Source organism: Myodes glareolus, chromosome 4, assembly GCF_982192425.1.
Source record: "Myodes glareolus chromosome 4, mMyoGla1.1, whole genome shotgun sequence".
Taxonomy (NCBI): Eukaryota; Metazoa; Chordata; class Mammalia; order Rodentia; family Cricetidae; genus Myodes; species Myodes glareolus.
This window is the reverse complement of record NC_142029.1, coordinates 111,425,276-111,439,292: the sequence shown is the minus strand read 5'-3', so window position 1 is coordinate 111,439,292 and position 14,017 is coordinate 111,425,276. Positions and strand designations below refer to the sequence as shown.

Genomic DNA, 14,017 nt, shown 5'->3' with positions numbered 1-14,017 from the left:
TGCCAGCTATTCTAAAGCCTGTAGTTTCTTTATTATTAAAGGCCATTGTTTAACCCATCCAGGTTTGTCTGTCAACATTTTAAAGGTAGGGATATTGGTGCCTTTAAAATATCAGCAGCTGATGTGCCCTGTTATTGTACAACCTGAGTGGTTCCTGACTCTTCTTTATAAAACCATCTAACATTTCCCCCAGTAGCATACATTAACCTGTGGTTTATTTCTAAGATGGGGAAATGTTAATCTGTGTATTCCATTGCTGTAACAATACATGTCCACACAAACTCATTGCTCATGTTAGCAGCACACGGTTTTAACATCCCTCTCTGTCCTACTAGTCCTATACATCTGACCCATCTCATACTCTGCTTTACCCTAGAAAAAGTTCCAATCCCTGATAACTGAACATCCTAAATTGGTCAATTTGGTTGACCAAGCTTCTGATGATATTAGTGTTACATCCGCTCCTGTGTCTACCACACCTTCAATGACAAAGTCATTTATTCATATTTTTAATTTTGGTCTTTGTTCATTTCTAGAAGTTTGCCAAATCATGGTTTCTCCTGAATTTTTTGTTCTCTCTTCTATAGCTGTTCTATTATCCACAGCAGTATGGTTTCTTACACAAACCATCAGTTCCTTTAATTGCTCTGGGAAGGAGTTACCTCTTCGACGGCAGAAAATGACTGAACTGTATTTGGCATAAGGACCTGAAAGAGACCCCTCAGGAAGTTTCACAATGGCAAATGATTACCATGAATATTCCCAGTGAACCTACATTCATTAGTCTAATGTCTGCATTTGCCACACCTTCCATATAATCTAGAAGTGAGGGGTGTTTCTGAATGAATTATTCTTAGAAAAAAAAAAGCATTGCTTCTAGGAACACCCTGCCTATAATCCCTTTTAGAGTGACCTTGTTTACCTCAGTTATAACCTTTGACATTAATTTTTCCTCAAATATCTGAAATCGCCCCTCCTATTCATGGATCTTCATGTTCATGCTATTACATAGTAATTGTATCTCAGATCCATTCCTCCAAAGGTGCAGACCTTCCTTTAATGGTCTAATTATGCTTTTGCCCAGAAAACTGGCAATCTCAAAAGTTAGAAATTCCATTATTTGTCTAGCTTCTGAAATTGGTATCATTCTATTTACTGCTGAAGTCAGTCTTTGTAAGAAATTCATAAAAGCTTCCTTTAGTCCCTGCATAACTTTAGTAAATCACCTAATTTTCTTTCCAATTTCTCCAATTCTCTCACAAGAATCCAAAGCAACTGTGTAGCAAAAATAGATTGTGTGATCATCATATACAGCCTACCTTTCTATAGTATGTACTCTACTTCTCCAAGGATGAGAGGTTGGGAGATTTTCCTACCTCTAGCTTTAGTCCATTGTTCAATAATCTTAGCCTATTCTCTGAACCAGGCACTTCATTGTTTTTGTGTACCAGTCTCTAAAAGTCCACTAACCAAATCTTTCCAGGAATTAGGGATAATTCTAATAGAAATTGACCACCAGTTTAACATTTGCTTCATAAAAAGTGAATGCACACCATGCAAGACTATTGCTTCCTTGAATTTCTTTCAATCTAGCAATGGTACAGGAGTCCAGTTAGTTGTAACAGAGCCTCTGACATTTGTCAATTCCTGTAGCATTTCTGGATAAGTTAAGATTGGTTGTCTGAAAGCCTTAGGCTGTTCCTCTCTATTCTTATAATGCACGGAGAAACTGGCTTTCCATTAAATTCTTCTGTCTGGGTTTAAATCTCTCCGGGACCTGTTTTTTCAGATTTTTTCTAAGGCCTGTATTTTAGCACTCAGATTAATCAACATTTTTAATGATAAGAGACAAATAATAAAGCTGATAATGTTAGCAATCGACCTTCCATGAATCCCATGTAAATTAGATACCCTGTCATTTAATCATTCCAATTTTAAATAGTCTAAAATATTATCATACAGAGATCCAAATCCCTCTATTATAATGGCTTTTCCCATTTTTTATAATGTGGCAAAGCACTTCCTTTTTAGCTAATTCATCTTTTTAAGAACTCCCAGTTGTTTTATCAAATCCACTGACTACTGTGATGAAGTGAGACTGATGGCTGCTGTGGAGAACAGTAAGAGCCCGGCTGGATTCCAAGGAGAGGGGTTCAAGGAGTGCCCACAACCCATAGTGGGGGGGGGGGTAGAAAGAGAGAGAGAGAGAGAACAGAAAAGGCAACGTGGGCTGGAGCTGGAACCCCACGTGGAGCCCTGGCCTGTGTTGGTGGCTGAAATGCTTTAGGGAAACAGCTTGTTCGTGATTTTTCAACAATACATTGACACCAAACGCAGCATTAATTTAAAAAATCCAAGAAAATGGGGTTCAATCTGAAAACCTGGAAACCAAAGTGCCAAGTCACTATAGTCATCTTACCTCTCTACCAAGGCTGGGCAACTGTGAGGTGGCTAAGTAGACTATACGTAACAAGTCTCTCTCCCCTCCCATTTTATATTCCCTTAATGCTGGGATTAAAGGTTTATGGCTTCCAAGTACTGGGAATGAAGGTGTGAGGCACCACCACCTGGATTTGTTTCTGCATTGATCTTGGGTAACCCAGGGTGGCCTTAAACTCAAAGAGGTTTATCTGCCTCTGTCTTCCAATCCCAGGACTAAAGGTGCTCACCACCACTGCCTGACTGCTAGTGGCTTAGCTTTGCCCTTCTTATCTTTAGACAAGCTTTATTTATTAAAACATAAATAAAAATAACCTATCCTCCTGCAACCTTGGTATAACTCCGAAACACAGCTTGCTCCAATACTGAGGGCACATAAGGCATAAATGAACAGCCATGGGGCAGGACACCCCACTACCATATAGGATTACTCCCCCCTTTTTGTTTTATTGGTTGTTCTTTGTTTTCTTGAGACAGGGGATTAATAGCCCTGGGTAGCCTCGAAATCACACAACTCCTGCTGACTCAATCTCTGCCTCCAAGTGTGGGGATTAAAGGTGTGTGAGACCAGGCCCTGGTTGTATTACCATTCTTAATGTCACCTTTCAGCTTTTTTCACTGTGGCCAAAACTGTGCTAAATATTGATCCTCTGACATTTAAAATTTTTGTTCCTCAATATCAATCAAAATTTGAGAATGTTTTACACATATGAAAATACTTTTTTCTGATTTTTTTTTTTTTTTGAGACAAGGTTTATCTGTGTAACTACGGCTGTCCTGGAACACACCCTGTAGACCAGGCTGGCCTTGATCTGAGATCTGTCCACTTTTGTGTCCCAAGTGCTGGGATTAAAGGCATGAGCCACACTGGCAAAAAGTCATTTAAATTATTCGTTTTATGGTGGTTTCAGTTTAAAACATCATTGTATGGTTAGTCACCCGTTGGGGGCATTGCTCAGTTTCTTGTCTGTGTCCAGTTCTGGGGTGGCAGTGTAACCAAAAACGAAGCATTGTCCGGGAAGACCACTGATCCTGACTCTGATCCTGAACTCACGAGGGAGTCCCAGATAGCTGGAGGCCTTCTAATTGGTGCCAAAGCCCAGGGTGTTGCTTGTGTCCTGCTCTCTGTTGCAGGCACACTGCCTGGAATACTGTTCTCTCCTGTACACATAGACAGACTGTGTGTCGTTCAGGCTGCTGGAACCACAACCGGATGTGACCTTAGGTGATTGGGTAATGCATGCGTGTAAATCAGTAAAGATATGCAATCCATAAGCTCCGCATCCCAAAGCTGGTCTCTGGATTCTGTTCACAGGGAAACTCATCTCGACTCCGGCTCCCTCACCCCTCCCCAACTGAGCCAATAGGGAGGAGGAGCAAAACCCCCACACAGGTGGTACTTGGGAATGAGTCTCAGAGTCTCAGCTCCACCCAGTGTTGGACCAAGTGATGGCAGAGCTGGTCCACAGCAAGCTGGAGCTGGAGCGGGCAGGGAAGAAATCCTGCCCTGGGAACACAAACCAAAGGATCCAGCACGCTTCAGTCGAGAGAACTTTCAGTCGGGAGAACTTTATCTTTATTGGGCCTGCTTACAGAGCACAGGTAAGGACTGAATAACAAAAAGAGCCAAGTCAACCTCTTCTGGACAACAGATCACTTACAGCCCCGGGGATGGAGCCCCTCCCATTCTTCGCTGCAGTCTCACTAGCAGCCCCTGAGACCATGAGACAATTAGCACAGAACTGCAGAATTGCAAGTCAATGCCTGGAAATACAGGAGAGAGCAGCCTACATCTGTCTCTCCTCCCTCTCTGCTTCTAGGCCAGAATCTAGTCAACAGTCAGTGTGCTCATCTGGGGTAACTCACAGGTCCTTCCAGATGCTCTGATGCAGATATGACCACGGTGATCTGAAGACAGTGCCATATGAGCCTGTCACAGGCGCAGTTACACATGTTCAGAACCATGCTGGCTGCCCCTGAAACTGCTTTCTCTTCCTGTGGAATCCAACTTGTGGGAGGTTCAAATCAATGGTCACAGGAAGGCTCAATTGTCAGATAACTAAAAATTTCTGCTGGTGGCCTCAGAAGACCTGTGAACCTGTGTCTGCTCAGTTCAAGTCTGTCTTTATGAGTGGCAGGGAAATTTGGGGCTCCTAGCCAAGATCCCACAGGCCTGTGAATGTTGTGAATGGTCCACGGCTTTGACATCAGCAGCATCCACAGGGATCACGGAGGACCCAGGAACTTGCTTGGCCAATCTTCTCGCTGGCACAATGGATTGAGGCGCTGAAAGGAACGGGTTCTCAGAGTGCACCTTAGTGTAAGGACAGCTGTTGCGGGCTCTGCCTACCAGACTCTTGAGCGGTCCCAGATGGGAACGCCTCCAGGCCAGAGTAGATGTCCCCTGATCCAGTATGCAGGTCCCAAGGGTCAGTTCCGGCCGGGGGCGTGAGGTGACCGCCAGGGAGTCCACAGTTCCATGATGCTCCTCTTGTTTCATCAACTCATAGTTCCCAGGTTGCACAGTCCGCACAAAGACGTCCATGGAGAAGCTCACCCTGGCCTCCCCACAGCTGCACTGAGTCGCCACCTTCCCATAGTCGATCCACCTCGGGGTGGCGAAATTGATGGCCTCTGCGCAGTTGAAGCCATGGTTGAAGCCAGCGTGATAGCCATAGGGAAATGTGACCATGAACTCCCCAGCCTCCTGTGTCATGCGTCCAAAGGGGATGCCATTTTCCTTAAGTACAGTGGGGGAGATGAGGGCCACCTTGTGCCTCATGAAGGCCTGGCAGCCCTGGGAGCTGCCCGGGAACAGCTGTCTGGCCAGGTGCTCCAGGCGTCGGCCATGCTCAGGGGGCACCGCGTACCACGTCTTGGGCTGCCCAAAGTGTAGGTAGTTGATGCTGTACAGGTCCATGTCTTCCGTGTGCCACGCGAAGGTGGTCTTCCACATGCCAAAGTACAGGTAGGGCGTGTTGATGCCCTCAATCACAGTGCCGCATTCCTGCTTCAAGAGGTCCAAAAGGCTTCCCAGGTGTCCCACGTTCCAATGTTGAGTGTTCTCGTCAAACAGGGAACTGCTAACGTCTGCACCGTAAATTGGCGACCCAAAGGACCGATTCTTCCAGTATTTTCTCTCCAAATCTTCAAAATTCAGGTGTGGCGGCGTCTGGTATTTTTTGCTATTGGCCAGGTCACGGTACTGCCCCACTGTCATGGTTTTCTTCTTCTTATGGAATTGAGTGAACACACCTGCCTGGCCAGACACCACTTGCTGCAGGGGAGTGGTTATTAACATGTCACTGATGTCCTCATAGGACTGCCGGGCTCTCCACTCCTTCGGTGGGATGACTTTGGCTAATCCCGCTCTGTGTGCCCCCTGGGATTCCATGTAGGCTATATACTTGCTGAAATCTGAAAATTCGCTCATGGTTGGGTAGAAGGTCATGATGGTACTGCCTGTGCTCCGGGGTCCTCCGTGCTCAGAAGACATGGCTACTGTAACCAAGATCTTGGGCTTTTCCGGAAGGATCTGTCAGACTGTCTGTCCGTCTGTCCGTCTGTCCGGCCGTCTGTCTGTCTTCTCTTGTTTTCCTGGAGCCCCTTTTTCTCCACTCTCACATCTGTTCTTCAGCTCCCTCTTTTCTTTCTTCTTCCCTTTTTGTTAATCCTCTGGTTTTCTCTTAGTCAGGGATCCACTTAAAACATTAAATATGACTCTCAGGGGAATCAAACGTCTGAGGAGATACTGACCTATGTAGCAAGACCCTTCTCCTCTCTACACTCCAAACAAAGACTGAGAAAAGGGAAGAGAAGAAAAAGCCTTGCTGACTCAATTACCCAGGGCACCAGTTCCCTGGTCAGTGCTCTTGACCACAAGAAAAGAGTCTCTATAGAGCAGAAGGCCAGCCCAGGCCTACCTCAGTCAGCTGCCCAGGGTACCTTGGTCCAGACCTGTCAACTAGAGGTCTCTTCTGATGATTTGGAAGGAAGGGGGCACTGAGGTCTCTTTAGGAGGATTAACCCAAACCTAATGAAAATAAAAAATAGCAGAAAATAAGTGGACTGAAGAATTACTGAGATATAAACCCAGGTTAGTCAGAACAATCCTGTACAATTAAAGAACTTTTGGAGGCATCAATCCCTGATTTCAGACTCTACTGCAGAGCTACAGTACTGAAAACAACCTGGTATTGGCATAAAAACAGACAGGAGGACCAATGGAACCGAATTGAAGACCCAGATATTAATTCACAATCACCTAATTTTTGACAAAGATTTTGCAAAAAATATCAAGTGGAAAAAAGAAAGCATATTTAACAAATGGTGCTGGCATGGCTGGATCTCAACATGTAGAAAAATGAAAATAGATCCATATCTATCACCATGCACAAAACTTAAGTCCAAATGAATCAAAGACCTCAACATAAAACTGAATACACTGAACCTCATAGAAGAGAAAGTGGAAGTACCGTCGAACGTATTGGCACAGGAGACCACTTCCTAAATATAAGACCAGTAGCACAGACACTGAGAGAAACAATAAATGAGACCTCCTGACACTGAGAAGCTTCTGTGAAGCAAAGGACACAGTCAACAAGACAAAACGACAGCATAAAGAATGGAAAAGATCTTCACCAATCCTACATTAGACAGAAGTCTGGTCTCCAAAATATACAAAGAACTCAAGAAATTGGACACCAAAAGAACAAATAATCCAATAAAAAACGGAGTACAGACCTAAACAGAGAACTCTCAACAGAGGAATCTAAAATGGCTGAAAGACACTTAGGGAAATGTTCAACATTCTTAGTCATCAGGGAAATGCAAATCAAAACAACTCTGAGATTCAATCTTACACCTTTAAGAATGACCAAGATCAAAAACACTGATGACAGCTTATGCTGGAGAGGTTATGGGGAAAAGGAAACACTTCTGCATTGCTGGTGGGAGTGCAAGCTGGTACAGCCTTTTTGGATGTCAGTATGGCAATTTCTCAGAAAATTAGGAAACAACCTTCCTTAAGACCCAGTAATACCACTTTTGGGTATATATCCAAAGGATGCTCAATTGTGTCACAAGGTCATGTGCTCAGCTATGTTTATAGAAACATTGTTTGTCATAGCCAGAACCTGAAAACAGCCTAAATGCCCCTCCACCAAGGAATGGATAAGGAAAATGTGGTTCATTTACACTATGGAGTTCTACACAGCAGAAAAAAATAACAACATCTTGAATTTTGCAGGCAAATGGATAGAGCTAGAAAATATCATTTTGAATGAGGTAACCCAGACCCAGAAAGACAATTATCACATGTACTCATTCATAAGTGGTTCATAAACATAAAGAAAAGAAAACCAGCCAACAAATCACAATCCCAGAGAACCTAGACAACAATGAGGACCCTAAGAGAGACATAAATCAATTTAATCTATATGGGTAGTAGAAAAAGATAAGATCTCCTAAGTAAATTTAGAGTTTAGGGACCTTGGGAGAGAGTTGAAGCGGAGGGGAGAGGAAGAGAGAAGAGCAGAGAAAAATGTATAGCTCAATAAAAATCAAAAAAATTAAAAGAAAAGAAATACTGAACTAAAGACAATTCAAGTTCAAATCAAAAGACTGGTAAGGAGACACATTATTTGAAACAGATGGAGAAAACCAGGTTTTACAGCAAGAACATCAGGAGTTCAAGGTTGTTCTTAGATCCAAACTGAACTCAAAGTCATCCTGAGTACATGGGAAATAAGTTGTTTACTCATCCATTCAAAGAACTTCATTAATTAAAAATCTAAGAAAAACAATACAAATGACAAACTAAGATTTCAAATCAACCGCCAGAACAGAAAAACCTAGCCTCACCAGGAGTGAGCAGAGAAGAAACCTGAGGTCTCTGAAAAGATGAGCAGGACACAGGTCTCAGAGCTTAGCATGACTGACTCCATGATGGAGGTACCATTCAGGCTGTGGGAATTCAGCCCCCACACAACACCACCCGCCCAAACCACAACAAAGGCCATCATTTTGGGAACATCTTTGAATGCACTAACCCGCATTGTTTTTCTTTTTTTTTACTTTTGTAGTTCTACTTCTGGCTAAGTGTTCTTGCTAACTGAAGTATGCCAACCCAGAACATGGTTTTTGTCTTTCCAAGGTCACCCTAAGAAAGGCCCATATCTACCCTTGGATCCCCGGCCCCCATTGTAGCCCTGACAGTCTAATAAAGACTTTCTTCGGTTCGCTTAAACCCATGCCTCAGCAGTCTTCTCAGCTGGTTACCTCTGAATATTTCTGGAGGCTTCAGAAAGATCCTCAGAGACCAGACCTCGAGGCACCAGGGTTCTCATATCCCTTTAGAGTAGGGAATAGTGTGGTGGTCAAGGAGATTCTGGGGTGTGTAGCTGAGATGTTCCAGACCCCAGGGTTCCCTCTGACCAATCACTGCCTAACACTTGGGAGGACTGTGAGACACCGACACACCCGAAAGGAAACATATTAGCCTCCTCCCCAAAAGATACACAATAGGAAAATGTAATCCCAGTGGCGGGCCATAAAGTTTAAAAATTAAAAATTTGAAAATTTCATAAGACAGATTCTGGCCTTAATCAATCCCAGAGAGAAGTGAGCCAGGATGGCTAGTTAAGCTTAGCCTGCCTCCCCCGCTTCCTTCGGTGCGCATTGTATGTGGGATAAGAACTAACTGGGCAGTCAAGTTAACCCCTTGACTGACAAAACTCCTTGTGACTGGGGACAGCCCAGATTAATGTTGCCCCACAATAATGAGACCTAAATGCCATCGACATGAGAAGGGGACACCAATGAATCACAGATAAAGCTAACACGCTACCATATGAACCTTTGGTTCTCATCATTTTCATAGAAGGACAAACATCCAAAAGTGATTGAACAAAGATAGATGACTTACCCCGCGGCAACCGAATGGAGGCTTGGCAGAAGACAGAGCAGCACCAGAGAGCGGTTTTCTCCGGTGAGACTCCACCGGCTTTGAAGCTGGCACCTGAGCTCTCCCTCTTTTATACCTAGGAAGATGGGAGGTACTGTAACCAGTGCTTGCCCACCCACTAAAGGTCCCGCCTATCGCTGGCCACACCCCTCCTCTAGCCCCGCCCAACTCCCTTTGAAGGTAGAGATTGCCAATGTGAGAAACGACAAATTAGAATGTGCTAAGGAAGAAAGCAATAAGAGCAACATGGTAATGGCAACTCTGCGCAGAATCACTAAGAATATTTCAGAATTTCTCAAAGCTGAGTGAGAGCACGTGGCAGAGCCTCGCAAGAGCGAGACACAGAGAGAAACACACAGGACTGTGGTCTTGCTGGACAATGCTTTGTTTTGTGGTTACATCACCACCCCAGAACTGAATCTAGACAAGAGAGTGGGCAATGCCCCCAAAGAGTGACTAACCATACAATGAGTCGTTAACCTGAAAGCACCACCAAACGAATAATTAAATTGCCTTTATGCCAGGAGGTTGCGGCTCACGCCTTTAATCCCAGGATTTAGGAGGTGGAAGTGAGCAGATCTCTGAGATCAAGGTCTGCAGGGTGTGTTCTGGGACAGGCATAGTTACACGGACAAACCTTGTCTCTAAAAATCAGGGGAAAAAATGTCCATTCATATGCATAAAAAGTTATCAAAATTTTATTAAAATTGAGGTACAAAAATTTTAAACGTCAGAGGATCAGTATTGAACACAGTATTGAACTTGCCTTTCTGTAGTAGCTTAGTCTTCTTCTCCAATAGTTAAATGTTGGGATATTCCCCTATCTCTAGCTTTAGTCCATTGTTCAATAATCTTAGCCTATGTAACTATGTGACTATGTGTATTGTCCTGGATCTCACCCTAGAGACAAGGCTGGCTTTGATCTCAGAGATCTGCCCACTTCTGCCTCCCAAATGATGGGATTAAAGGCCTGAGTAACAACCAACAGGGAAAAAGTCATTTGGCCTAGAACTCACAGAGCTCTGCCTGCCTCTGCCTCTGGAGTGCTGGGATTAAAGGCGTGTGCTACCACGCCCAGCTCAGATTTCGTTATTCTAAGGTCTGTTTTTCCCATATGGGGATCAAATGTCTGTTTCTTTTGACCTGCATTTTGATTTGGCTCTGAATTCTGACATTGACATTGCCGGCCCAAACTTGTTTAGCTTAATTTTATTTCAGTATTCCCTTTAGAGTGACACGTTGAAAAAAATTACTCAACTATTTTATACCTTGTTAGGCTTTAAGCATAAACATTTCTGAAGATACAGAAGCATTTCAGCAAAGTCCGCAGCATCTCATACTCTCAAGAAACCACTGGCCAGGATGGCTGGTCATGCTGAGACTCACAGGTTCCCATACTCCATAGGGATGAGAACTAATCAAACTGACAATCCTCCTAGTGACTGGGGACAGTCTAAATTCATGTTAGAGAGCTTCAAGGGGCTGAAATTTGTCTAATAGCTAATGCCTTTAATCTAGGCACTTTCCTGATTAGCAGGTTATCGGCAAATCTTCTTGGTGCATTAACTCCTCTGGACAATAGTGATATTCCCAGGCCTCTGAGACCACTTGGTGGGGAGGTACGAAGTTTGACTCAGAGTGCCTCTTCTGATGCTTTCCAAACTCAGGAGACAGACTGATCAGGCTTGAGGGGTACTAGAAGTCTCTACTTCTAAATTAAAACAACAGTTAGATTCCCTTGGAGAAATGGTCCTGCAGAACTGGAGAGTAATTAGACTTACTGCTCCTGAGATAAGGATCTATGTGCCACTTTGTGAGAGACCTCTGGTTTCTATGCTAATCCATCATGAATAATGAGAAAACACCTTGCAATGACTGGAAAAAAAAACGTCAAAAAGAAAAAAAGACAAAGACATAAATCAGATGACTGACAGCCGTCTCTGTTCTCTTGATCCCTTGACTACTCTGTTATTGGCGCTGACTGGGCCTCTAATTCTCATTTGATTGGATTAATATTGGGGCCCTCATCCTAATCCGTATGGCAGATTATGCCTCAGTTTAATGAAATTAGCGGTGTTTAAGTCCAACTGCAGCTTTTCAAGGCACAGTGATCCTCAGACTTGAGCCTCTTGATTCCCTAAGTGCAGTGGAGAATAAAACAGCTTCCAGATCTTAGCACAGTTGACTCTAGGATGGAAGACCAGTCAGACTGTAAACTCAGCGAGTAGACATTTCCACCTACCAAAATGAAAACAAAGACCTAAGTCATCACAGTCCCTAAGTTCTGGGCCGATCTCTAAATAAACTAATCTTGCATTTTGAATTCTGTAGTTGTGCTTGGCTAAAAGATCTTGTTAAAGCCAGGCGCTGGTGGTGCACGCCTTTAATCCCAGCACTCGGGAGGCAGAGGCAGGTGGATCTCTGTGAGTTCAAGGCCAGCCTGGTCTACAAGAGCTAGTTCCAGGACAGGCTCCAAAGCTACAGAGAAACCCTGTCTCGGGGGGGGGAAAAAAAAAAAGATCTTTTTAACTGAAGTATGTCAACTCAGAACATGTTTTTTTCTGATTAAAAGCTCACCCTAAGAAAAGGCAAAAGGCTCATGGCTCTCCTGGGATTCTGAACACTCAATATGGTAGCCAAGCGGCCAAAGCAATCCTTTATTGCCTTAACCCGATGTCCCTGTGGTCTTCCCTGGTGGTACCGCACAACAACTAAAACCCAACAGTGTAAGCACTTTGTTGGAAACAATCAAACACAAGACTGCAGGAGGCAGACTATTGGAAACGGTTTTAATAAATCCCAATATCGTGAAATTAGCAGAGAGTATAAAATAGTATGAGGTAAAGGGAAAAGACAGAGAAGAGTGTCCTGTTGAACTGAACATAAAGATGAGCAGCTTTGCATCGGGAGAGGGATGGATTGGTATCACAGAGACGTTTGCAAATGCTGAGGTGAAATAGATTGCAGTGTGGTCTTAGGATGCCCATCGGTTGCACAGAGCTTGGGTTTGAACCCTAGAACTGCATAAGCCAGGTGTGGAGTTCCTTACCTGCCATTCAAGCTCTGATGAGGTAGAAGCAGAAGTTCAAGGTTGCGGCTCTGGCTCGTGTAACAAATTTGAGCCCAGCTTGGGATACCTGACTGGGAGATTGTGGAAAAGAGAAGTCAACCATCATAAGGGCTCTCTAGAGTGCCAGAGCAAGAAGCTGGGTATATAGTTGTAAAGGGGAGTTAGTAGGTCATGTTCTATAACCAGAAGCTTGATAGTGGCCCCAAAACATGCAGGAGGGAAAGGGAAGATTTTAGCTTCCCAGGCCAGGGAGTACGGCCTGTGCCACCATCGGTTCACACTGTACCAACAGCACAAGGGACTCCAGGCTGCCGAACCTCTCCTGAGCTTGGAGACAGCTTGGGCTCCATACAGGAAGGCTCAGATCTCAAAAGGCCTGACAATTTCTCCCACTGTGACAATCGAGCTCCCTGCTGACACTGATGCAGCCCTCCGGACCCACTGGATGTCACAGCAGGTGCTCTCCTTCTTGTTGGTCCAGGAACCACAAACAGGACTGGCTGCCATGTTGCCCTCTTTTTCATATGGCCCTGGGACACTTATCCCGAGGTATTGGTTTGTTAACAACTCCCACTATCACTTATAATGATATACATTTTTTTCTTTTTTTAAAAAAAGAAGAATATTTTTTATTATTTATTTTAATTTATTAGATTTTTTTAAATACCAATCAAAGTTCCCATTTCCTCCCCTCCTCCTCTTCCCTCCACACTCTCTCCCTCCCCATTCCCATCCAATCCTCAGAGAGTGTAAGGCACATTACTTTGTGGAAGGTCTGAGATCCTCCCTGCTATATCTAGGCTGAGCAAGGTATACATCCAAAGAGAACAGAATCCCAAAAAGCCAGTACAAGCAGTAGGGATAAATCCTGGTGCCACTGCCAGTGGCCCCTTAATCTGCCCCAGCCATGCAACTGTCAACCACATTCAGAGGGACTAGTTTGGACCTATGCTTGTTCCTTCCCAGTTCAGCTGGAGTTGGAACTCAGGTAGACTGTTTCAGTGGGTCAGACCATCATGATCTTGACCTCTTTGCTCATATTCTCATTCCTCCCACTCCTCAGCCGAACTTTGGGAGTTCAACCAAGTACTCCGATGTGGGTTGCTGCCTGTGTTTCCATCAGTTGCTGGATAAAAGTTCTATGGTGATATTTAAGATATTCATCAGTCTGACTTCAGGGCAAGTCAAGGTCGGGCCTCCTCTTCTCTATTGCTTAGAGTCTTAACTAGCCGTCATCCTTGTGGATTCCTGAGAATTTCCCTAGAGCCATGTTTCTGCTAATCCTATAATGGCTCCCTCAATCAGGATATCTCTTTCCTTGCTCTCATCTTGTCCTTCCTCCATCTTGACTATCCCATTCCCTCAAGTTCTCCTCAATCCTCTCCTCCCCCTCCTCCCTTCTACCCTCCCTTTTCCCCCCACAACCATGCTCCCAATTTTGTCAGGCAATCTTGTCTGTTTCCAATTTTCAGATGGATCTATATACGTTTTTCTTTGGGTTCACCTTATTACTTAGCTTCTCTAGGATCATGAACTATAGTCTC

General features: G+C 44.2%; 1 protein-coding gene across 1 annotated transcript; it reads right to left on the bottom strand.

The window, feature by feature from the left end:
- Positions 1–4,547: 4,547 nt before the first annotated feature.
- On the bottom strand, positions 4,548–5,935 carry LOC148122435 (lysine-specific demethylase 4D-like). The gene is given in 2 exon segments (XM_087905955.1): positions 4,548–4,588; positions 4,591–5,935. Coding segments are annotated over 2 exon segments (1,386 nt in total).
- Between the last annotated feature and the right edge of the window lie 8,082 nt (positions 5,936–14,017).